Source organism: Mesoplodon densirostris, chromosome 7 (genome assembly GCF_025265405.1).
Source record: "Mesoplodon densirostris isolate mMesDen1 chromosome 7, mMesDen1 primary haplotype, whole genome shotgun sequence".
NCBI lineage: Eukaryota > Metazoa > Chordata > Mammalia > Artiodactyla > Ziphiidae > Mesoplodon > Mesoplodon densirostris.
This window is the reverse complement of record NC_082667.1, coordinates 57,131,624-57,159,164: the sequence shown is the minus strand read 5'-3', so window position 1 is coordinate 57,159,164 and position 27,541 is coordinate 57,131,624. Positions and strand designations below refer to the sequence as shown.

The 27,541-nt window shown below is 39.5% G+C and overlaps 1 protein-coding gene across 1 annotated transcript in view; it reads left to right on the top strand.

Annotated features, from left to right (window-relative positions):
• UVRAG (UV radiation resistance associated) overlaps positions 1-27,541 on the top strand; it is a 361,815-nt gene that overhangs the window by 327,910 nt on the left and 6,364 nt on the right. The window contains 1 exon segment of the mRNA XM_060104362.1: positions 7,073-7,164. Coding sequence (XP_059960345.1) covers positions 7,073-7,164 — 92 coding nt within the window.

The following is a 27,541-nucleotide window of genomic DNA, read 5'->3' as shown; positions in this document are numbered from 1 at the left end:
CCTGTGGAACAAAAACCACATTCACAGAAAGACAGACAAGATGAAAAGGCAGAGCACTATGTACCAGATGAAGGAACAAGATAAAACCCCAGAAAAACAACTAAATGAACTGGAGATAGGCAACCTTCCAGAAAAAGAATTCAGAATAATGATAGTGAAGATGATCCAGGACCTCGGGAAAAGAATGGAGGCAAAGATCGAGAAGATGCAAGAAATGTTTAACAAAGATCTAGAAGAATTAAAGAAGAAATAAACAGAGATGAACAATACAATAACTGAAATGAAAAATACACTAGAAGGAATCAATAGCAGAATAACTGAGGCAGAAGAACAGATAAGTGACCTGGAAGACAGAATGGTGGAATTCACTGCTGAGGAACAGAATAAAGAAAAAAGAATGAAAAGAAATGAAGACAGCCTAAGAGACCTCTGGGACAACATTAAACACAACAACATTTGCATTATAGGGGTCTCAGAAGGAGAAGAGAGAGAGAAAGGACCCGAGAAAATATTTGAAGAGATTATAGCCAAAAACTTCCCTAACGTGAGAAAGGAAATAGCCACCCAAGTCCAGGAAGCATACAGAGTCCCATACATGATAAACCCAAGGAGAAACACACCAAGATACACAGTAATCAAATAGGCAAAAATTAAAGACAAAGAAAAATTATTGAAAGCAGCAAGGGAAAAACGACAAATAACATACAAGGGAACTCCCATAAGGTTAACAGCTGATTTCTTAGCAGAAACTCTACAAGCCAGAAGGGAGTGGCATGTTATACTTAAAATGATGAAAGGGAAGAAACTACAACCGAGATTACTCTACCTGGCAAGGATCTCATTCAGATTCGATGGAGAAATCAAAAGCTTTACAGACAAGCAAAAGCTAAGAGAATTCAGGACCACCAAACCAGCTCTCCAACAAATGCTAAAGGAACTTCTCTAAGTGGGAAACACAAGAGAAGAAAAGGAGCTATAAAAACAAACCCAAAACAGTTAAGAAAATGGTAATAGGAACATACATATTGATAATTATCTTAAACGTGAATGGATTAAATATTCCAACCAAAAGACACAGGCTTGCTGTGACCCATAAATATATGCTGTCTATAAGAGACCCAATTCAGACCTAGGGACACATACAGACTGAAAGTGAGGGGATGGAAAAAGATATTCCATGCAAATGGAAACCAAAAGAAAGCTGGAGTAACAATATTCATATCAGATAAAATGAAACTTTAAAATAAAGAATGTTACAAGAGACAAGGAAGGACACTACATAATGATCAAGGGATCAATCCAAGAAGAAGATATAACAATTATAAATATATATGCACCCAACATAGGAGCACCTCAATACATAAGGCAACTGCTAACAGCTATAAAAAAGGAAATCAACAGTAAAACAATAACAGTAGGGGACTTTAACAGCTCAGTTACACCAATGGACAGATCATCCAGACATAAAATTAATAAGGAAACACAAGCTTTAAATGACACAATCGACCAGATAGATTTAATTATATTTATAGGACATTCCATCCAAAAACAGCAGAGTACACTTTCTTCTCAAGTGCACAAGGAACATTCTCCAGGATAGATCACATCTTGGGTCACAAATCAAGCCTCAGTAAATCTAAGAACATTGAAATCATATCAAGCATCTTTTCTGACCACAATGCTATGAGATTAGAAATCACTTACAGGGGAAAAAAACGTAAAAAACACTAACACATGGAGGCTAAACAATACGTTACTAAATAACCAAGAGATCACAGAAGAAATCAAAGAGGAAATCAAAAACTACCTAGAGACAAATGACAATGAAAACATGACAATCCAAAACCTATGGGATGCAGCAAAAGCAGTTCTAAGAGGGAAGTTTATAGCTATATAAGCCTACCTCAAGAAACAAGAAATATCTCAAATAAACGATCTAACCTTACACCTAAAGGAACTAGAGAAAGAAGAACAAACAAAACCCAAAATGAGCAGAAGGAAAGAAATCATAAAGATCAGAGCAGAAATAAATGAAATAGGAACAAAGAAAACAGTAGCAAAGAACAATAAAACTAAAAGCTGCTTCTTTGAGAAGGTAAACAAAATTGATAAACCATTAACCAGACTCATCAAGAAAAAGAGGGAGAGGACTCAAATCAATAAAATTAGACATGAAAAAGGAGAAGTTACAACAGACACCACAGAAATACAAAGCATCCTAAGAGACTACTACAAGCAACTCTATGCCAATAAAATGGACAACCTGGAAGAAATGGACAAGTTCTTAGAAAGGTATAACCTTCCAAGACTGAACCAGGAAGAAATAGAAAATATGAACAGACCAATCACAAGTAATGAAATTGAAACTGTGATTAAAAATCTTCCAGCAAACAAAAGTCCAGGACCAAATGGCTTCACAGGTGAATTCTATCAAACACTTAGAGAAGAGCTAACACCCATCCTTCTCAAACTCTTCCAAAAAATTGCAGAGGAAGGAACACTCCCAAACTCATTCTATGAGGCCACCATCACCCTGATACCAAAACCAAACAAAGATACTACAAAAAAAGAAACTTACAGACCAATATCACTGATGAATATAGATGCAAAAATCCTCGACAAAATACTAGCAAACAGAATCTGGCAACACATTAAAAGGATCATACACCATGATCAAGTGGAATTTATCCCAGGATGCAAGGTTTCTTCCATATATGCAAATCAATCAATGTGATACACCATATTAACAAATTGAAGAAGAAGAACCATATGATCATCTCAGTAGATGCAGAAAAAGCTTTTGACAAAATTCAACACCTATTTATGATAAAAACTCTCCAGAAAGTGGACATAGAGGGAACTTACCTCAACACAGTAAAGGCCATATACGACAAACCCACAGCAGACATCATTCTCAATGGTGAAAATCTGAAAGCATTTCCTCTAAGATCAGGAAGAAGACAAGGATGTCCACTCTCACTACTAATATTCAACAGGTTTTGGAGGTCCTAGCAACGGCAATCAGAGAGGAAAAATAAAGGAATACAGATAGGAAAAGAAGTAAAACTGTCACTGTTTGCAGATGACATGATACTATACATAGAGAATCCTAAAGATGCCACCAGGAAACTACTAGAGCTAATCAATGAATTTGGTAAAGTTTCAGGATACAAAATTAATGCACAGAAATCTCTGGCATTCCTATACACTAATGATGAAAAATATGAAAGAGAAATTAAGGAAATACTCCCATTTACCATTGCAACAAAAAGAATAAAATACCTAGGAATAAACCTACCTAGGGAGACAAAAGACCTGTATGCAGAAAACTATAAGACACTGTTGAAAGAAATTAAAAATGAAACCAACAGATGGAGAGATATACCATGTTCTTGGATTGGAAGAATCAATATTGTGAAAATGACTATACTACCCAAAGCACTCTACAGATTCAGTGCAGTCCCTATCAAATTAACCAATGGCATTTTTTACAGAACTAGAACAAAAAATCTTAAAATCTGTATGGAGACACAAAAGACCCCGAATAGCCAAAGCAGTCTTGAGGGAAAAAAACGGAGCTGGAGGAATCAGACTCCCTGACTTCAGACTATACTACAAAGATACACTAATCAAGACAATATGGTACTGGCACAAAAACAGAAATATAGATCAATGGAACAGGATAGAAAGCCCAGAGATAAACCCATGCAGCTATGGTCAACTAATCTATGACAAAGGAGGCAAGGATATACAATGGAGAAAAGACAGTCTCTTCAATAAGTGGTGCTGGGAAAACTGGACAGCTACATGTAAAAGAATGAAATTAGAACACTCTCTAACACAACACACAAAAATAAACTCAAAATGGATTAGAGACCTAAATGTAAGACCGGACACTATAAAACTCTTAGAGGAAAACATAGGAAGAACACTGTTGGACGTAAATCACAGCAAGATCTTTTTTGATCCACCTCCTAGAGCAATGGAAATAAAAACAAAAATAAACAAATGGGACCTAATGATATTTAAAAGCTTTTGCAAAGCAAAGGAAACTACAAACAAGATGAAAAAACAACCCTCAGAATGGGAGAAAATATTTGCAAACAAATCAACGGACAAAGGATTAATCTCCAAAATATATAAACAGCTCATGCAGCTCAATACTAAAAAAACAAACAACCCAATCCAAAAATGGGCAGAAGACCTAAATAGACATTTCTCCAAAGAAGACATACAGATGGCCAAGAAGCACATGAAAAGCTGCTCAACATCACTAATTATTAGAGAAATGCAAATCAAAAGTACAATGAGGTATCACCTCACACCATTTAGAATGGGCATCATCAGAAAATCTACAAACAACAAATGCTGGAGAGTGTGTGGAGAAAAGGGAACCCTCTTGCACTGTTGGTGGGAATGTAAATTGATACAGCCACTATGGAGAACAGTATGGAGTTTCCTCAAAACACTAAAAATAGGGTTTCCCTGGTGGCGCAGTGGTTGAGAGTCCGCCTGCCAATTCAGAGGGGACATGGGTTCGTGCCCTGGTCCGGGAAGATCCCACGTGCCGTGGAGCAGCTAGGCCCGTGAGCCATGGCCGCTGAGCCCGCGCGTCCGGAACCTGTGCTCCGCAACCAGAGAGGCCACAACAGTGAGAGGCCCGCGTACTGCAAAAAAAAAAAAAAAGAAAAGAAAAGAAAAGAAATACTAATATAAGTGTATTATTTAGAAATATGAAGGTAAAGAAGAAACAACTAAAAGTGGTCGCTACTGAAGAGCAAAGAACTGCTGCTTTTTCATTGTAAGCCTTTCAGTAGGTTAGACTTAAAACAGTACATGTACTTTATTTTAAAATTTTAATATATTATTTTTATGTATGAATTTCTATTTTAGTTCTGTATGTTGAAAGTTAAGAGGGCTACATGATAGAAAGAATTCAGAGTTGTTATTGAGAGGTTCTAGCCTTGGCTTTGTCCCTTATCAGCTTTGAGACCTTGGGCAGGACACTTGTCTTACTGAGTCTTAGTTTCTTCATTTATGAAAGGATGGAGGTTGGAAAAGATAATCTCCATGATCTCTTTAAGCTAGATATCCCAAGATTCTATGATAAAGATAATAATGCTATACAACAAATGAAGAGTGAAGACTTGGGTGGAGGCTTGAAATTCCCACATTTTCCTTTTTTTAGTTGAAATCAGACTTGGAGAGAAATTTTCACTGTGGTCTCTGAAAAGAATTCAACACCCACCTTCCATTGTGGAGCCTGGGGCAGGCAATTGACTACGTACTGGCTCAGGGACACATAGCTTAGTGTTATTTTAGTATGGGGTGGTTTTATTTTTTTTGATATTTAATATTTCTCAGTATGAATCACAGGTGAAATTTTCATGCCATGTGTAAACAATTTCACTTTTTTATTGAAACAGTGAATTCAGGAATATCATATTGGGATGTCAGCCATTTTACTTTTATCAATGTATGGAAAAAATGCTTTTATATTAATATAAGAAATGATGTCATTTAATATGGAGGAGATCTTATAATTCAAGGTCAGCAAATCTCAGAGGTGATTTAGGTCACCAAGCTAGCTTTGGAAAAGGAAAAGAATATTTTCCTTTTGTCTTCTCAAGATTTTGTTTTTTTGTTTTTTTTCAACCAATTTTCCTCTTAGACTTTGGGGTAGCTGGTGTAGTGGCATGGTTGTGAAAAGGAGACTCTGACTAATATCTTTGCCATTGAAACATGTGGCTTTGGAGAATTTCCTTGCTCTTTTTCTCGGCTTCAGTTTTCCCATCTGCACAAGAAAAGGATTGGCTTAAATAATATTCAAGATACCTTTTAGCTTTAACATTCTATGTTTCTACCTCCTTATTTTATGTGTGTATTCAGACCATTCAAGAGACCTGATTAGGTTTGGGGGTTTCTTTTTAAAGTTCAGTGTAGTGAGATTGAACTCTTTTTCTCTGTTAAATGTCACTCACTCACACTTAAGTGAAAAGTCAATAGAGTACAAGATACAAACAAAAGAAAACTTACTTTGATTTTTTGTTGATAATGGTTTAATTTTTTAAAAGAGGAAACTATTTAAAAGTTTAACTTAGCCACTTTTAAATTAGGTGCTAGAAAAGTAAAACCTCAATACAGATGACCCTTCATATCTGTACATCAGTATGCAGTTTACAGAGTCCTTTCTTCATATATATTATGTCATTTGAAAAATACATTTCTACAGGGCTTGTATACTTACTGTGTATTTGATGCTGTGTGTGTGAGCGTGTGTATGAATATGCACTTATACTTACCTCGGGTCTCTATTATGTTTAGTGAAGGAAGCAAACGGTCTTCAGAGACAAAGTGAGAGGAGACGGGAACAGACAGATGAAAACCATTTAGTAGGTTACACAAGGCACATAAAAGGACACATAATTTTAGAAAATCAGCCTCTAGCAGAAATAAGTAAAGCTAAGAGCAGATCTTGCCCACAGGCCATAGTTTCCTCATACTAGCTCTATAGCTCTGTACTCTGGTCCTAGAGAAAGAGGAAAGTTACAGGCACAAGAGAAATAACATAAAGCACAGCCTCTGTCAAAAGTGACTTGCTGTTTGTTTAATAAGCATTGACTGAGCACTAGCACTGTGTCAGACACTTGGGGATCAGAGATGGATACAACATGACCCTTATTCTTGATTCTACAAAGGGAAAAGGGTCAGTGTAAAAAGGGCAGAGTGTGTAATACCAACCTTCAGTACCTAAAATGAAATACTGGTTTTATGGTATATGTCCCTGGAGTTGATGTTAGCAAACTCTACGGGGGTCTTGGAAATATCCTGATTCCACAGTTGGTGGTTCTTAGTCTTCTCCAATGTTAGAGGGCAAGGGAGCAGGAAATGAGGAGGCTACCTTTAAACACCTTCCAAAAAGTGAGGTTGATGATGTTGGGATCATACACCCACATTTCCTCTTTCATCGTTTAAAATGGGGCGGGGGGGACTTGTTTAGTGAATCATGTTTGGGAAGCATTGCCTGGTATCTGCCAAAATTTCTTTTAATTCTGTTTTTCCACCTTTGCAGCTAAGATATCAACATGGACTAGGGACTCCAGACTTGAGGCAAACCCTCCCTAACCTGAAAAACTTCATGGAGCACGGACTAATGGTCAGGTGGTGAGTACCTTTATCTCTCACACCCAGAAACTGCAATGTGGATAATAATCCTGAGAAACTTGCCTGATTTCCACACCACTCCACACCTTCCTTCTGGGTTTTCTTCTGTAATAAGATATCTGAAGAAAAGGAAAGGCAGCCATCATACTTGTGTAGGTCTAAGCTCCAGTCTGGCTAAGAGGGAGAAGCACCCACGAAGCGGGGCGGGTTCAAAGGGATATTATTTGGACATGGGAAGGTTGGCGGGACAAGGAATCCTTGAGAGCTTGGCTGAAGCAGAGACTGGAGGATAGCCATGTGATTCGTAAAAGGGGGACATGGAGCCCCCAGGACTTTTCCAAAGAACAAGCGAAGGACAGAATAAGCATCAGGATCAGTGGTTGTGAGAGTGAAGGGAAGAAAGCACACAAGGAATAGGTCAGGCTGTCAGGACCTAGTCTGAGACCAAGAGACACACACATACTGGAACGTTTCTCGTATGTGATGTCAGTGCCTATTGTGCCATAAGGGCAAGCTGCTGCCTAAAAGTGCTTTGTCAGGATGGACATGACACTCTTCCAAAGACAAGGGGAGAGGGAAAGTGATGCAAAGAAAACATTAGATGATTCGTTTGACTTAAATAAATGGAAAGCTGTTGGCTCAAGTCATTTAGTAATTTGAATCCTTAGATGATGGGCAGTGACTTACAAAATCACGTGAATTCAAATCAGGCCTTTAGAGTTAGACAACTGGGAACAGCATGGTTTCTTCTAAAGAGCACTGGCTTCTGATCCCAGATCTTTTTCTGATTTGCTATGTGAATTTTTTTTTTAAGTTTTGAGATTCCTTTATTCAAGCCAAATTGTTCAACCTTTATCACAGTGTAACAACCTATTTTAAAAACCTTAAATAAACAAGTTATCCATGTAACCTTGCCATTTCAATTTTCTGATTTGCTGTGTGAATTTAAACTCCTACCTCTCTGAAATGTAATTTCCTCATCTATAATCCCTGCTCTGCTCATCTCACTGGTTTGTGGTGAGGATGAAGTGAGATGGTAGGTGGAAAAATAATTTGTGGGGAGGAAAGTACAAGAATAGTTTCAATTTCTTCTGTGCCATCAAGATAGACCTTGAGGATAACGAGAAAGTGACATCTATGATTTACCTTTGACGTTTTCTGTTTTTGTCTCATGATCTTCAAAATGCAAATTCTGGATGTCTGACTTTAGATAGGACTTCTGTTAAGCAAATACACAATTGTTTAAAAAATTCTACTCAGAATATCAAAATAATTATAAAAAATCCATGTTGATATGGACCTGTATGCCCTGAGGAATGAGGTCTAGGAACTGAGTTTTAATGTAAAACAATAATAGTAATGATAATAATAATAATTTAAAAAGTGAGCTAGCAGGCATGTATTTAACACTGTCAGTGTCAAGTTCCATGATAGGTGCTCTGGAGGTAACAAGAAGTATAAGGCTCAAGCCCTACCTTCAAGGGATTTGTGATCTAGTTGGAAACAAGCTATATAATTCATGAAAGGTTTTATAACACAAATGGTAAATAACTTAAAATGATAAAAAAAAAGGGGGGGGCAACTCACAGCACCACCTGATTAATCAACTAAAATGAATCTTGTTCAGTACAGGCGGCAAATTGTCCCAGTGTCATTTATTGAAGACTCTATCTTTTGTCCACTGTTAATAACGCCGTCTCTTTCATACATCAAGTTCACTTACACACAGATCTGTTTCCAGGCCCCCTATTCTGCTTCATCGTTTTATTGTCTATCTATAGGCTAGTACCACATTTCTAATTAATATAAGGTGTAATTTCTATAAGTCTTATTGAGCTTTGAGCATCTCTCTTCCCCCTGACATTTGGAACCACTTGAGAGAGGAGATAAAAGAGACAGACTAATAGGAATCAAAATGTCAATTTTATTACTGATAAAGCTGCATTTTCCAAGTGGCTTTAGATCTATAATAAAAGGGCTTGCAAAGACATCACTCAAAATTAAACTTACTCTTGCAATCACGATGTGAACTGGAGAACCTCAGGCTTTCCCCGCAGAGGCAGGCCCTTAACTATACTATAGAGGGCTGTCAGGTGACTCCTGCAAGAACCCAGATGGGACTAAGCCAAGAATACCCAGGTTTTATTTTTCCCTCTAAATTCACTGATTAGAAAAGGCCCTCCTCCTCTAAGAGCGAGTGGGAGGATGGAGAGAGGCCAGGAGCGTTACTCTTAAATCATGTTCCTTCATAGCAAGGGAAAAGGAAGATTTCCCCAACTTTCTTGATATCTGGTCGGGTGAGGCTCCTACTTATGACCCTTCTTCAGCACTCTTTTGGCTTTTCTGGACTTATGAACTGTATCTGAGTGATTTGACAGCTGTATGATATTGAGTCTAACTGTGAACATGGTACCTCTTTATATGCTTCCTTTCTGTTTTTTAAACATACCTCAGTGAAGTTTTAAATTTTTCTTCATAAAGATCTTACACATCTTTTATTAGATACTTAGTCCTAGGTAGCTTACCATTTTGGTTGCTGTTATAAATTTTTTTATTACAACATCCAACTTTTTTGTGGCTAGTATACAGGACTACTACTGATTTTTGTATTTTGAGAATGTATCCAGCAGCCTTGCTAACGTTAATTACAATGGTTTATCTTAGATTCTCTCGGATTTTTCTGTGGGTACGATCATATTTTTTTAGTGAATGATGGTGTTGTTTCTTCCTATTTTTACAACTTTTATTACTTTTTCTTGTCCTTTGTTTTATTATGGAAGAGGAGCAGCAATAGTGGATATCCTTGTCTTATTCCTGACTTTAAAGAGAATGTTTCTTTTCACCATTAAGTATTATATTTATTGCAAGTTTGGATAGATATTATTTATTAGCAAGAGGAAGTTTCTTTCTATTCCCAGTTCACTAAGAGTTGCTTTTTTTAAAATCATGAATGTGTATATTTTGGATTTTATAAAATGCTTATTATGTTTATTGAGATAACACTATATTCTTCTTTACTGTGTTAATAACTAGTAATACATTTTCTGATGTTAAATCATCTTTGCCTCCTGGGCTATAATCTGCTTGGTTGTGATGAATTACTTTTTGTATATTGCTGGATTCGATTTGCTGATTTACTTTTTTATTTTTTTTAAACTTGTTTTATTGAAGTATAGTTGATTTACAATGTTGTGTTAGTTTCTGCTTTACAGCAAAGTGATTCAGTCATACATATATATACATTATTTTTCGTATTCTTTTCCATTATGGTTTATCACACAGGATGTTGAGTATAGTTCCCTGTGCTATACAGTAGGACCTTGTTGTTTATCCATTCTATATATCATAGTTTGCATCTGCTAATCCCAAACTCCCAATCCATCCCTCCCTTACCCCTTATCCCCCTTGGCAACCACAAGTTTGTTCTCTATGTCTGTGAGTCTGTTTGTTTCATAGATAAGTTCATTTGTGTCATATGTCAGATTCTACATATAAGTGATGTCATATGGTATTTGTCTTTCTTACTTCACTTAGTATGATCATCTCTAGGTCCATCCATGTTGCTGCAAATGGCATTATCTCATTCTTTTTTATGGCTGTGTAGTATTCCATTATAGATACAGGTATAGCTATATAGATCATACCTTTTTTAAAAAATTTTATTGGCGTATAGTTGATTTACAATGCTGTGTTAGTTTCAGGAGTACAGCATAGTGATTCAGTTATACATATACATATATTCATTCTTTTTCAGATTCTTTTCCCATATAGGTTATTACAGAATATTGAGTAGAGCTCCCTGTGCTATACAGTAGGTCCTTGTTGGTTATCTATTTTATATATAGTAGTGTGTGTTTGTTAATCCCAACCTCCTAATTTATCTCTCCCCCACCATGTTTCTCCTTTGGTAACCATTAGTTGGTTTTTGAGTCTATCATTTTTTAAATTAGATTCCATGATTTGCTAATATTTTTAGGATATCTGCCTCTGTAAATGAGACGAGGCTAGCCTATAATTTTTCTTTCTCATATAATAATCTTTGTCTGATTTTGGTAACAAGGTTGTAACAGCCTCATAAAATAAATTGAGGCTCTTTCCCTTCTCTTCTATTATTCTTTTCTGTTCTCTGGAGCAGTTTATGTAAGATAGGAATTATCTATATCTTGAAGGTCTAAAAAACCTAGTATTTTTCATTTGTTGAGAGGGAAAGTATAGATTTTTAGCTACTGACTTAATTTTTATGATGATTATGAGTCTATTTATGTTCTGTTTTTCCAGTTCCTCCTTAACATACTCCAGTCTGATTTCAGTTCTATCAGTATACTGAAATTCCTCTTATCTAGGTAGGCGTCTAGAACTCTATGTTGCCCAACCCAGTGGCCACTTTTCCATCCTTATCCTACTAGTCTGTATTTAGTGGCATTTGGCCTTGCTGGCCATTCCTGCCTTCTTGAAACGTTCTCCTTTCTTGGCTTCCACAGTACTACCCTCCCCTGGTTTTCCTCCTTTCAGCTGCACTTTTTCTGCCTGTTCTTCCTGTTTGTCCTCCTTTTCTTGATCATTAAATATGGAGATCTCCATAGTATTCTCCTTTTCTCTCTCCTTCTTCTCATGTGAGCTCATCCACTGCCCCCATTTTGAAAACCATCTATATGCTGTGACCCTCCAAGTTATGTTTTCAGCGTAAACCTCTCCTGCAAACTCTGTAGTCAGAGACCTGCTTGACACTTCCCCTTGGAGTATCACAAGCACCTCAGCCTCAACATCCAGAACTGTCCTTCACCAGGCTTCTTCAGCTCAGCAAATGACACCCTGTCTACCCAGTTGCTCAAACCAGAGAAACATCCTTGATTTCCTTCTTTTCTTCACTCCTACCTGAGCCAGTCTAGTTCATCAGCAAACCATGTCATCTCTACCCACCAAGTGTACTTCCCACCATCTCTGCTGCCACCACCCCAGTCCAAGTCACCACCTGCTCTTACCCAGACACTGCACCAGTCCAGTTTGTCTCCCTAATTTCATTCTTGTCCCACCTCTGTTCATTCTCCGCAGCAGCCAGAGTGACTTTTCAAAATTTTAGCCATATCTTAATCACTTCCTAGCTTCAGCGGCTAGAGTAAAACCCAAGCCCTTTTCTGTGGTCTCCCGACTACCTGCCTCTCCCCCTCCTCTCATGTATAGTCCTATACTGACCTCCTCTTAGCATGAAAAAGCTCTTTCCTGACTCGTCACACTCACTGTCCTTCTGTCTAGAATGCGCTCTCCCTCTTGCTTCTCTCCCACCACCATCCACACCCACCCCTTCATATAGAGGGAACAGTTTTAGAAAAGGCACAGTAGGTTTACTGGCAAAGAATAGACCACTTGGCTAGAGTGCAAAGTCATTTTAGGAACAGAGAGAATCTGGGTTTTGTGGTACTTAGAGCTTATACAATTTGGGAACCATTTCAAGAAAACAATACAAAACTGAAAATACAAAATTAGAAAAAAAAAGTAAATATTTTAAGTGAGAAACAAGATCACAACAAATTACTGAAACTTCAGAAATCAGATCCCTTTCCCTTTCTTCTGTGATCTCTTTAGACAATTTACCCAAAATGCTTTCCTCACTGCAACCTGACTGTCCTTTCCCTCCTAAAACACCATCACTTCCAGCAACTCTCATTTCTGAGGTTCAGATAAATTAAATGACTTATCAGGGACTTCCCTGGTGGTGCAGTGGTTAAGAATCTGCCTGCCAGTGCAGGGGACATGGGTTTGATCCCTGGTCTGGGAAGATCCCACATGCCACCGAGCAACTAAGCCCGTGCACCACAACTACTGAGCCTGCACTCTAGAGCCCACGAGCCACAACTACTTAGCCCGCGTGCCACAACTACTGAAGCCCGCGTGTCTAGAGCCCGTGCTCCACAACAAGAGAAGCCACTGCAGTGAGAAGCCCAAGCACCGCAACGAAGAGTAGCCCCCGCTTGCCACAACTAGAGAAAGCCCACGTGCAGCAACGAAGACCCAGCTCAGCCAAAAATAAAATAAATTAAGTAAAAAAAGAAAAAAAGTAAATGACTTTCCAAGCTTGATTGACCTATGAGCCTGTGGCAATAAGACTGGAGTCTAGGTCTCCTGGCACTGATGTAGTAACCCATTAAGCCCCAAACTCACACATTATGTAGTGCCCCTCTGAGCCACTGTACAAGCACATTAACACTGAATGAGTAGTATGTACCACTTTATGGTGCTGTAATGAAAAGTAGGCTACTGAGACAGATGCAGAGTACCACAAAATGCATGCTACATTACGATCCAAGTAAAGACCACTGTGGAAGCCAGGCTGGAGGTTACAAATCTAAACAAAGCTGGAACAAACACTTTTAGCCTCAGAGGAAACCTCAGAATTTCTGAGAGCAGCCGTGAACTGAGGAATTACCTCCCAAGCCCGTGCTCCTTAGGGCAAAGGGTAAAAAAACTCACGCTCCTAAGGGAGCCTCTTACATCTTTTGTAAAAGAAAACACTTCCAGTTTCTCTGTGATTGTTACCATTCACAGATTGGCCCCTTGTGGAAGCAGGTTGCCGTATGTTCTTTTGGTGTCGAGGATTTCAAACTGGCTGTGAGGATCAGTGCAGTCACTGAATTCCTCCTTACGGTAAGCTTCAAAGTTATGTGACAGCTTGTTTTGTTTTGTTTTTTCAAAGAAAAGACAATGTGATTAAAATTCCTTTAATGAAGTGATTTTTTTTCTTTCACATAACAGAATTCTTATCTAATATCAAAGCAGCTACCTGATTAATCCTAAAACTATCCCTTTTCCACATGAACGCAGTTACCTGGGGCACAGTTCTCAGTGCTTTATGCTAGTCCTTTCCAAAAGAAGTCTCCTTTTTCTCATCCTTGGATCAGTAACCTCGTTGTAACTGCCAAGCAACACAATTTTGAAAAGTGGAATTTCAGCTCAGAGGTTGTACTCTTGAATATTTTGGTTAAAAGCCACCAGCATGCCACTTAAACATCGCATTTTTTCTTTCTTTTACTACTAACTACAAAGTGGTCCAAGATTCCAGTTGACATGTGCATGCACAGCTGATGCTAGTGCTGAATTATGGTCAGAGAAGAATGAACACACAAGGCGCTGCTTGATGGCTGCCAGTGAGACGATAAATTTAGAACTGAGACGAAGAGATTATGTGCTGTGTTGCTGTGAATGGGCTGTGCGACGGGGCCCCCACATGCAGGTCCTGGGACAGCACCTCCACCGTCTCTCACCCCAGCTCACCTGACCTCGAGACATGCCCAGCTCATTTCTGACCTCAGTTCTTTTCTCAGACAAGTTCCCATCACCTAGAATCGCCTGCTTTTGCCTCTGCCCTCTCCAAACGTCACTGTCACTTCAAGATCCAGTTCATGTCCTACCTCATTCATTCACTCACTCAGCAGGTGCAGAGGTAAAGCGTCCTCCCTCCGTAGCTTAAGTTCACTTCTCCACCAAGTCTTACCCACTAGGCTTTTGAGCAGCAATGAGCAGGCAATGAAATAGGAACAAACAATATGTAATAGACTCAGGAAGTATGAGTACTGAAGAAAGGTGGATAAGTTATTTGGAACATTCTGAGGATGTCATTTACCTCCTGGTGTGAGGGGTGTGGGTGAAACTGGACAAGCCTTCACTAAGGAGGTGGCATTTAGTGGACCTGGAGCACAAGGAGAATTGGGGGGTGTGAAGATTGGGGTGTAGGCCAGAGTAGGAAGCCGTTGCCCAGTTGTAAAGAGCATGTAAAGACTATGGGTTTGAATACCAACTCTCCCACTCACTGTCTCTGTGACTTCAGGCAAGTTTAAGCTCTCAGCTTAAATTTATCTGTAAAATGGAGATAATAGTGCCTACCTGATAAAGTTGATATAAAGATTAAATACGTAAACACTTAGCATACTTCTGGCACATAGTAGTACTCAGTAAATTGTAAGTATTCTAAATATGTAATAGATAAGTGAATCATAGTCATTATCTGTTTTAAAAATTAAATCCATTCTTTATTATAGGTATTTTGTTTTTCCCTTAAAATCTACAGTCTTCTCCTTACAGATAGGTATAGAACATGGTTCTTGGTCACATTTTTAATAATGGCTCATTCTGCCTTGTACGTTAGTGGTACAAAATATTCACCATCTCCCTTCCACTTTTCCCCAAGTCCTTTATATGACCCTTCTGAAGCCTTAGAGATAAGTACCCTAGACATCTATTTACCTACGTACTTTTTTTGGTACCCACCTTCTTAGGTAACTCTCACCTCTAGTTAGAAGTTATGTAAAATAAGAGTTTCTTATTTGCAGAATTTTCCATGTCTTTATTTAAGCTTCTAACAACCCTGTGAAGGAGGCAGGGCAAGGATGATGATCACTATATTGCAGGTCAGAAAACTGAGACTTAGAAATATGAAGTGATTTGCCAAGATCACATGATAATAAGTGATGGAACTGCGACCAGAAACCCAGGTTGTCTGACTCCTAGTTGCATGCTCTTTTTATCATACCAGGCTGCCTCTTATTAGTTAGTGGTCATTCTTTTCCTTCTCTGCCCTTCCCCAGCCCTCCTGTCTCTCTGCCACTGAATTTCTAAAACCTATTACCTTCTCCAGGAAAGCCCATCAAAGTCAAATCCAGAGTACTAGAAAAATACACTGCAAAATCAGGACAGGCAGGTCTGGTGAAGACATTCTTTGTTGCTTATTTTACCCCATTTACTTCAGACATGTAGGAAACTCATAAGAGTCATAAAACTTTGTGAAGAATTTAAAAACTTTAAGACCAAAGGAAACAAAAATGCTTATATGTTTCAACTCCATTGGTTAAGAAACAAGAAAGCTAAGGGGAAGCACATGAGTTGGCTTAAAACATATGTTTGCCCGTAGTGTTTGTCTTCCTTGAATTTCATGTTTTTGTTTTTGTTTTCTCAGAATAAGACATGATAAAAGCAGGATTTTAAAGCCATCTTTCCTGCTTTATACATGGAATTTTTAATTCTAAGTTCAATTTTTACTGCCTGTAACGCTTCACAATTAACAGTGGAAAGAGCACTGAATTTGGGAATCAGAAAACGTAGGCTCCAACTTCAGCTCTTTCATTTAATTTTCATAAACTCTTTTTGAGTATCAGTTTTTTTTAATGGAGTTAATAGCACCAGCCCTATTTCCCAAGCATAATTGTACAGAACAAATGAAATAATGTCTGTCCAAGTGGTTTAGAAACTAAAAAGGACTATACAAAATATTATTAAGTATTATTCATGCCTTTAACAATTCATTAAGGGTCTCCTCTGCATATAGCACTATTCAAGAGACACAAGAAAATTCAGAAGTGTAAGATTTGCCCTGCCTTTGCTTAGTTGACAGTTGTTTAGTTTATAATCTGAATGAGTACATAAGACAAATATTTTGAAGAACAAGACTTGCAAAAATATTCTCATGCATTGTTCAGTTTCGTTGTTGTGTGGGACTTAGAGCCTGAGCCCCGGCTTCAGTGGACAGTCCATGGACAGTCCGTTACAATGATGGTGCTCAACCTTGCACTGACTTACTTGATGTTTTAGGACCAGGTGTGCCGTTTTTATAGAGACCGCATGAATTTCAGTGACCTTAGTGAGAACACTGAGGAGAAGTATCCTTGGCTGTTCTGCAGCTTGCTGGAATACTTCTGATTCCCTCCAGCGTTTAATGATGTGACTTTGGGAGAAGCAACTAGTGGCTTTATGTAAGGTCATATCATTTCAGTGGTAAAATCTCTAGGTAGTATTTCTGCTGACCTATTTCTGATCTAGTTCTCTATTCCTTTTTATAAATAGAGAGAATAAAGCTCAATCAAGCTTTTTTGAATGAACGAATGAATAAGAAAGAAAGTAGCTAAGAATTTTGACACATGTTAAGAAAATGGGCTTTTTCAGTTAAAAATAATGAAAATCTAGAGCAAGTGAGCCAATCTTTCTATAAAACAAGAAGGTAGTGATATAATAATTCAGCTCTTAAGCCAAACCATCCACCTGTGAAAATGAGACCTTATCCAGCATTAACATTTTTTTAAAGCCTTGCTTTTTAAAAGCAGATCTATCTTCTCTCCTTCCCTCCATCATTTGCTCATGCTGAATTCAGAACTAGTCTCTAGCAGGTGACCCCCGGGGGACTTAAAAACCCTGTTGTCTAGCTGACGTTGGTTTTTAAATTTAGATCAAATGACATTGTGTTTGAAGTCTCAAGAGCACTACTTAAGGTAGCTGTACCATATGGGCTTGCCTTTCAAAGTACTCCTTGCAGGCTGGCATCCTTAATAGGAAAAGTGAAGCCTGGTCAAAAATAAATGAAAAAGAAAGTTTTATTGGAGTTATTTACTCTAAGACAGCTATTTTAGACGGAACCTTGACAAGTCATCTCATTGCCTCCAGACAGGAACACTCAAGGCATATGGGTATCTATAGTATTTTAAATGACCTTGGGGGACGAGGCTTCTTCCATAACTCATTCCAGAGTTTAAACACCCTCGCTTCAGGAAATTCTTCCCTATATTTAACTTACAGGCCCCCTTCTGCAGTTAACACCCATTTCCGCTTTTTTCTGTCCCCAGTCAGGATGGAGAACAGCTGGCCAACATCCTTTGTGTGCTAACCCTCCATCAGTGAGAAAGTCATTTGGGCATCCCTGGGCTGCTTTTCTCAACCTCCAGCAACCAAGTCTTTGAACCAAATTGAGATCTTTTTCCGTTTTTATTTGTGCCTTGTCTCTCTCTTGTCATTCCTTTTGATTATCAATGAATAAAATTTGGAAAATGTAAAAATATACAGACGAGGGCAAAACAATAGCCCTATAATCCAGGGAGCGAAACCACTGTTAAGTTAGTCAGTTTTCTATGTGTTTCTTATGCAGTTGAGATCATGTCATCTATACCAGCCCTGAAATATAGTCTGATCCACATATATAGAAACTTACATTTTCTGGTAGCCACATTGAAAAAAGGTAAAAAGGAATAGGTAAATTAATTTTAATCATAGTTTTTATTTAATTCCAATAAAATATTAACCTGTAATCAGTATTTTAACTATTAACAAAATATTTTACATTCCATTTTTTATACTAAACTGTCTAAATCTAGTGTATATTTTACATTTATAGCACATCTCAAATCCAACTAGCCACCTTGCAGGTACTCAGTACCGTGTGACTAGTAGCTAAGTGTTGAAACACAGTCCTTGCTGTTGTATATGCTGCTTTTTTGTCTATCATATCTTAAGCCTTTTACGAATGGTGTTACAAAAATTTTGGCATCATTTTAGTGGCTGCATAATAGTTCATCATTTAGACTTACTATAACTGTATCTTTAGAAAGTTTTGTTCTTCATGTTATAAGTAACCCTGTATTGTTCTTTTTTTACTTCTTTTTTACTTTTATATCAACTGTTTCTCAACACATTGCCAAAAGGAAAAAAACCATAAATTATTCCTTTTGGGTGCAACTAATCAAATCCACTTATTCATAAAACAAATATATCCACTTAGCATCTACTGTATACTCTGTACTACATTAGATTGGGAAGTGGAGCAGTGGATTTCAAGAAATAGAAGACCAGGTCCCTCCCATACATGGTTTACAAGACTTGGCTCCACAGTTGGACTGCACACATATTTTTTTTATTCTGACTTAAATATCCTTCCCTTCATTTCTTACTCCCCTCTGCCCCTACATATACACACACAGCCTGGTTGACTCCCCCTTATCCTTCAAAGTGCCAGTCAAAGGGAGCCACCTCTGCTGAGTCCTCTAGGTGACTGCTGGCTCCCTCCTCCATTATACAAAATGTATACTGTGTAAAGAGCACCATGGTGTTCTGGTTGTTGGCTAACTCTGTCTTCTCTACTAGAGTGGAAACTCTTTAATGATAGAAACCTTATCTTTTTTTTTTTTTTTTGCGGTACGCGGGCCTCTCACTGTTGTGGCCTCTCCCGTTGCAGAGCACAGGCTCCGGACGTGCAGGCTCAGCGGCCATGGCTCACGGGCCCAGCCGCTCCGCGGCATGTGGGACCCTCCCGGACCGGGGCACGAACCCGTGTCCCCTGTATCAGCAGGCGGACTCTCAACCACTGCGCCACCAGGGAAGCCCAGAAACCTTATCTTATAAGCCTCTTTATTCCCAGTGCCTAGCAGACTGCCAGGGCAGTGAATGTGGATTTCAGTAATATCTATTGAAATACTTGTTGAAATACAAGTGATCATATTAAGCATCAGTTGGATCATATAATTACAAGTATTGATGAAGGAGTTCAGAGTTCAGAGAGCACACTTTAAATTGGCATATGGTTGAAGAAGGCTTTAACAAAGGAGGTAGGACTTGAATTGGTTTTTGGAATATGATCATGCTTAAGTGAATGGACAGAGATATCATGTTCTAAGAAGCCTGTTTTTCAGGAGGAATTCTTTAGCGTGTGCTAAGTATCAGCAGATAAGCATCTTTCTAGATCTAAAACAATATACTAAGTTTCCAGAAGGCTGTAGAGATATGGTCTTGGCCCATCAAAAACTGTCAGGGGCGGGGCTTCCCTGGTGGCACAGTGGTTAAGAATCCTCCTGCCAATACAGGGGACACGGTTTTGAGCCCTGGTGCTGGAAGATCCTACATGCCGCTGCAGAGCAGCTAAGCCCACGCACCACAACTACTGAGCCCACGCGCCACAACCTCTGAAGCCCACGTGCCTAGAGCCCATGCTCCGCAACAAGAGAAGCCACCACAGTGAGAATCCCGCACACCACAACGAAGAGTAGCCGCGGCTTCCTGCAACTAGAGAAAGCCTGCGCGTGGCAACAAAGACCCAACGCAGCCCAAAAAAAAAACTGTCAGGGCTTTGCAGAATTAGAAATTACCACTGGCCGCTTCAGTATCATCTTTGAGTTTAAGCTCAAAGTTTTTGAGCTTTGAGTTTCAGCTTTGGAGTTGTTAAAGGTCATTTTATATGATGCTTGTTCAGTAATCCTTCTGGTAGTGGACAGCTGTATATAGATAATAATAAGTATGTCATTATAGCTAATATCAAATGACCATTACTGCAAACTAGGCACTCTTCCAAAGCATTTTGAATGTATTATTTAGTTATTTAATCCTCACAACAGTCAAGTGAATTAGGGCCCATTATCCCCTCTCATCTTACAAATGAGGAAACTGAAGCACAGAGAGGTTTAAATAACTTTCATGTAACACAGCCATCAAGTGGAGGAGCTAAGATTTGATCCCAGACAGAACAGCTTTAGGGATTCTACTTTAACTATCACCCTGTACAGCCTCTCTTATAACTATGTTAAAAATAAAATATTTTGGGGGCTTCCCTGGTGGCGCAGTGGTTGAGAGTCTGCCTGCCAGTGCTAGGGGACATGGGTTCGTGCCCCGGTCTGGGAAGATCCCACATGCCGCGGAGCGGCTGGGCCCGTGAGCCATGGCCACTGGGCCTGCGTGTCCGGAGCCTGTGCTCCGCAACGGGAGAGGCCACAGCAGTGAGAGGCCCGTGTACCGCAAAAAAAAAAAAAAAAAAAAAAAAAAAGAATAAATAAATAAATAAATAAATAAAGTAAAATATTTTATACAGGGATCATTTAGCATCTTGTGGTTCCAGAAAAGGAATCCTATTATTATAACCCTCCCCTATTTTTCTTCATTCCTCTGACTGCTCCTTACCTCATTTGCAGGCTCCTCTTCTTCTACCTCATGATAAAAGACTGGAGCTCCTCAAGCTCAGTCCTCAGCCCTCTTTTCTCTGATTTTATTCTTCACCACCCTTGCCCAGTGATCTTATCTACAACTATCATTTTAATTATCACCCACATTGAAAGGAAGCACAGTGTAAATCTTCAGCCCAGATCTCTTTTCTGATATCAGACCTCTATTCAGATTGCCTCCTGGACCTTTTCACAGCACATTCTGTGTGCCCTTGTTTTTTTCTTCCTGTCTTCCACCCCAACCATCACAAGCCTCATGGTCTTCCAGTGCTCTGTTTTCAGCAAATGGAATCTCCATCCATTCTTCTACGCTGGCCAGGAAGCCAGCTGGTTCCTCCCTTTCCCTCTTACCCCCATATCCAACCTTCACAACCTCTGCTGATTTCCCCTAATATGTCTATTTGTCTGTATCTATACATTTCCACTCTGGCCCAAGCCTCCATCATATCTCACCTGTACTACTGCACAGCCTGTGGTCCCCCAGCATCTGCTCCAGACCCCCTCCACTCTGTTCTCCAGCTTCAGTGAGAGTGCACCTGTCAAAATACAAATCCGTCAATCAATCAATCAGTCTCTTTCTTTCTCTCCTTACCCCCTAGACACACACACACACGTACACACACACAGACACACACTCCTAGCCTAAAACACTTCAATGACTTAAATAAAGAGAAAAATTCTAAACATGGCCTCTGGGCTTCTGCACAGTCTAGACCTCGTTTTCCTCTTCAGCTTTATCTTCTGCCATGCTACTCTTCACTTGATGACCTTTTGGGTCCTCAAACGTTCTCTCTCTTGACATAGGGTCTTGACATATGCTATTCCTTTTGCCTGGATGCTCTCACCCACCCACCCACTCTTTACCTGGTGAAGAAGTCTACTAGCCCTTCGAATCTTGGCCTTTGCTGGGTTAGTTACATAGCATGTGTCAGAGGTTGTCATCTTGCATTTATATCTATAATTTGGTGACAAATGTCTATCCTCTCCCACTTATAAGCGCCACAGAAGCAGGAACCATGGCTTTTTCCAATCACTATTGTATCCCCAGAGTCTAGTGCACAGTGCCTTGTGCATAGACACTCACTATATATCTGAATGAGGGAGTAAATAATTTGTTAATATGTTCTGTTAATATACATACAGTTTATACTGCACCTCTTGCAGTAGTACAGAGGGCTACAGAAAAATAAGGTTCCCGAGACATTGTCCCTGAAGTCCCACAGTTTCTAAGCAGTGATTAAATGATGGCTGTCATTTAAGCATTTCTTCCACAGGCCTCCAGCATCTCTGAAAATGGAGGCAGAGCTATCCTTTCTTCTTTTAAAATAAACAACTAAGGCCCCTTGGTTCGGTTCATGTCAGAGCTTATTAGAAATGTGATGGTTCAGCTTTAGCAGTGTCTTTCAAAAACTTAACTTCATAGATTCTGTCATTGGCCTCTGGAGTCTAAAGCTTCCTTTAGCTCTCTCTGCAAGTCTACTTTTTAAATTCTGACCAAGGTTTAAATTTCCCTATCAAGTTCTTTCTGGGGCTGGGCTGTGACAGCTATTCCTCTGGTTTCCCTGGCAAAGGTAGATTTTTTTTTTCTAGTTTTAGCATAAACACTTTATCACTCCCATGTTTCAAGTGCTATCTAGACACTCCGAGGGGTCATCAGGTATCCTTCCTGGCATCTCTTTCTGTTTCTACAGACCATGTTACAGTCCTCATAATGTTTTTTGCCTTGCCTGGCTGTGATTTCAGTACGTTAAATTTTCTGGTGATTTCTTAAAGTGAAAGCTGATGGGTGAAGTGGTTGACCTGCCAGCTCCTGAGACCTTCTGTCTCCCTGGAGGATCACTCTCTATTCCCTAATCCCAGAGAACTCAGCCTTGAGGGAACCAAGCTGGCTTCCAGGTGGGCTCCATGCTGTGAGTACCCCTTCAGCCTCTGTTCATAGCATGTGCTGGGACCTTTCTTTTCCAGGGTGGGCCCTGTTGCCCAGGACCACGGAGGCCCTCACATAACAGAGTCTGGGGAAATGGATTTCTTCAGCTTGCTTGTTTTATCCTTTGCCTGTGGAACTTTCTCTTTCACAAATTCGTCTCTCCATCAGAACTCAATTCAAATAAAATCTAAAGACTCCCTTGTTCAGTTATTCCTTTTTAAACTCTCTGTTTTTATTTAGTCAGGCTTTGGCAGGAAAACTTCTAAGCGGAGCCCAGGGGAAAAGTGACCATTGGCACAGATTTTAGCCTGTGCTTTGGTCCAAGATTGTTTCTATTTTTATTTTGTTTCTTGTTTTTGCTAACATCCAGGGCACAGATTAAGCACTTTCACTTATCTGTAATGGTGAGAGGCCTTTAGATTGCTTGCCTTTGGCCAAGATTCTGCATGCTTAAAACTATTAACCCCCAGCTACCTCCTGGGAGATAAGATCTATCTGTTCAATGTGGCTTTTCCAAAAGGAGGCTCTGTGCTTCTACTTGATCTGAGATAGAGAAAGGAGAAAGGTAAATCCCAACCTTTGCTGGATTTTCAAAGAGGTTAGTAGCCTAATTTATGGGTTGTCTTTTTTTTTTAACTAACTTTATATCATAATTTCTCAGCTGCCAAAAGACGTAATTCTACCTCAGCTTCGCCTTGGCAACCTGCTTTTGGCACTCTGTGCAGCCCTGTCGTTGCTCTGCATTCTTTAAGCAGTAATCTTTAAGAAGGTGAGAAACTATTATTGCTTTTTAGCAGAGTTGACATGCTATTGGCGCAGAGTAGTACCTAGAGCTTCAAACATTTCTAATGGCTGTAAACCAACTTAAACACCTCCATGTAGATGTCTCACTGACATGAGGTCATAGTTTGCTACAAGGGGGAGAAAGAAGAAGATCAAATGTTATTTAAAAGTGTGGGTTGTTGGGTTTTTTTCCTTCTTTTTAAGTATTCTTATTCCACTGAGTTGTGGCTGTAGATTTTGGCCAGGATCCAGACAATCAAGATTTAGCATTTTGACCAGCTGTGATCTAGTAATGTTCCTCAGAGGAAACATTTTGTAGGAGGGAAAGACACATATTTGAGACTGTGAATTGTACTCCTTCCTAATACTTTACAGTGTGAGACCTGGTTATAGACAGATAAAACAAGCACAAGTGAATCTGAAAGAGAACAGAGGAAAAAAAAAGTTTTCAAAGAGCTAAAACTTCACTCCAGCTTGAAGAACTCTCTTGAGGTGGGAAATCTTTACATTTTTTCTTTATTTCATTTTTCCCTAAGTCTTCACATTCATATCATTCCATGGCAGAATGTATTTCTGTTCATAATTGATACTTAGAATGCATTAGCATTCTTATAACAGCATAACAAGTCTTAGGAAGTAAAAATGCCACACAAACTTAATGTAGGCAAGAAGAGAAGAGAAGGAAAAGGTATCAAGCCACTTGACCTAAAAAGTATTATTCTGATTCTCACTCCTCCCTTAAGTAGAAGTAGAGCGTGTTTTGGGGGCCAGTCCTATGGATTGGGAGAGAGAAGGAAATTAACATTTTTTAGTCAGACTCCCTCTGTTAAAGCACAGTTAGTTGCTTTGTGATCTTAGGCAGGTTACCTAACCTCTGTGCCTCAGTTTCTTCATCTGTAAAATGAGGATGTAGACTTCATAGAGATGTGAGGATGAAATGAGACCATGTATAAAGCTGTTAACAGATTACTTATTCCCTAGTACTTCATAAATGTTAGTTGCTATTGTTTTATTATTAATAATTTATGGAGTACCTACTCATTGTACTAAGAATTTTACTTGTATCTTTTGTTTAATCCTGACGGCAACAACCGTTAGGTGGATATACCCATTTCACAGGAGAGGAAACATAGGTTCGGGGTAGTGAAGTGCTCCACCAGTCTCCCATATTTTATAATGGCGGAGCTATATGTGAAGGTCTGGAATATTATATATGGGAGATGTGGAAATGGGAGCACATTTTGGACCAGTGCTTTCTTACTTTGTTTCCTCGCTCCCAGTCCCTTTTCTGTAAAAAGAGGCTATAGCCTCGGGAAATAAAACCAACAGAAAAGGAAGATGGGGAGACAGTGGTGGGGCGAGGATAGTGGAGTGGAATGGACTGGTTCTGCCGTCTCCCGGGTTGGGCTGGCTTCATGCTGAGGTGTTCGTATAATGGTTATAGAAGTGCTGAATGGGGGCCTCCTCTTTTAGGCTGGGGAAGCAGAGAAATTCTCCCTCTTATAAAAATTCCCTCTCCCTGAAGCTAAATTCATACAGAAAAATGACACATCAGAGGTTTGGGGACAATTGGAATGTACCTCAAAGGATTCTGGGAAGCTCCTCTAGTCCCTCAGCATTTGGTAGATCGTGTAAATAGAGGCCGTTGAGCATTTCCACTTGATTCAAAGCCTTTCCCACCCCATGTCCTCAGGAAAAAGGAAAAAGCTGGAACGAAGTTTCACATCGGGCAGAATAAACCTTTTGATTTAGTACTTTCTCCCCCAAACTCTTTTACACTTACCTTGACTCCTTATCTTCTTGCAGGCAGCTCCCTGATGGGCAGGAGTGGAGATGGGGGTGGGTGGGAGGACTTCTGAGTTTGTTCCTGCTATAAACATTATTCTGTATAGGAGGAAACAGTAGAAGGAATGAGATCTAGATTCCAGTCGTTCCTCTGCTACCTGTTACCCTGTGTTTCCATCTAAGACGTTAATGTCTTTGAGCCTCAGTTACCTCTTCTGTAACATGAGGCTAATACTTTTGGAATCCAGAGCCCATGGAAGCAAATAATAATGACAGTAACCACAATTACAGCTACTACTGCCATCGGTATATATGCCAGGCATTCTGCCAAGGATGTGAAGTGTGTTATTTTATTTAATCCTAACCACAGTCCAATAATCTATTTTACAAAGAAGAAAACTAGAGCACAGAAAAGATAAGTGACTGCCTACAGTCATATAACTAGTAAGTGGTGAGTTCGACCTTAAGTTATAACTCCAAATAAACAGGATCACAGTTGCCGACCCAGAAGTTTGAGCATCCTTTCTCATCACCACCACTATCTCCAGATATCTCTAGATATAGCTGAAGAGATAACAAAAGGTAACTGACTGCAGTAAATAAGGACAGAATGAAAAAGAAATTAATGACCTTAATTTAGAGAGATTAAGGAAGACTTGATCCAAAGAAGCCAAATTTAAACCAGACTGTCCTCCTTGACCTCTGAACTCCAAGCCACTTGCCTTCTCCCTCACCATGCTATTGTTTGGGATCCTAGGATATCCTTTTTTACTTGTAGCAAAAAGGCTTATTATTAAGTAATTTAACAGTCCCCGATGTGATTCAGTTATTCAACAACCTGTGCCCTGTTTCACTAAACCGTGGCCTAGTAAATTTGTAATTACAATATCTTTGGGTTGTTTTTTAATAAATTCATTTTAATTGCAGCATTAAACCCCAGATATCATGTTTCCAGTTTGGACCTAAGCCAAGCTAGGAGAGGCATCCATTCAAGGCAAACAGCTGATGAGAAGAATGTGTGCAATGAACTGGGGGACTCAGTCCAGTTGCTAAACCTCAGGCTCTGTGCCCCCAAATCTAGTGCCTTAGAACATAGGGACCCTTGGCTGAAGTGGAGGATAAAGAAATGCTACTACATTTCCTGCTGCATCCACTCTTCCCCAGAACACTCAGGTTTACTCTGGTTGTCTCTAAGAGTAGAAATTCCCTGTAAGTTATTCATCACATTTAAATACTGTACTAATTTCATTTGATAAGTAAATTGTCAATTGCCTTTAAAAATTGGTCTTAATAATTAGTAAATCTAGGCATTTCAACCTCTTCTTCCATCTAGATAAAATAATTATAAAGCCAGACTGTAATCAGACAAAAAGAATCTTGAAACATTCTGGGCATTCTTTTTTAATCTATCATTTGCCTTTTTAATTGCTACCTTTCTCTCTTTTTTTTTTTTGCGGTACGCGGGCCTCTCCCTGTTGTGGCCTCTCCCGTTGCGGAGCACAGGCTCCGGACGCGCAGGCTCAGCGGCCATGGTGCACGGGCCCAGCCGCTCCGCAGCGTGTGGGATCTTCCCGGACCGGGGCACGAACCTGTGTCCCCTGCATCAGCAGGCAGACTCTCAACCACTGTGCCACCAGGGAAGCCCGCTACCTTTCTCTCTTTAGGCAGTAGTAGAGGTATAATGTTCCTATTTTTCTTGTAAGAATTTAACTAATACCAAAACGTGTAATGAAGATTCCTTCTAGAAACCTTCTATTAAATATGAAAGTCAGAATTATTTTATTAAAAATCTATGCCTTGGGCTTCCCTGGTGGCGCAGTGGTTGTTGAGAGTCCGCCTGCCGATGCAGGAGACACAGGTTCGTGCCCCGGTCCGGGAAGATCCCACATGCCGCGGAGCAGCTGGGCGCGTGAGCCATGGCTGCTGAGCCTGCACGTCCGGAGCCTGTGCTCCGCAGCAGGAGAGGCCACAACAGTGAGAAGCCCATGTACTGCAAACAAACAAACAAACAAAACAAAACAAACAAAAATCTATGCATTGTGTTTTTATAGAGATACAACAGTTTGTTTTTTAATAGTAAAACTTTAGAAATATCCTAAATCCACAAAAATAAGAAAATGATTAAGTAAATTATGATATTCCA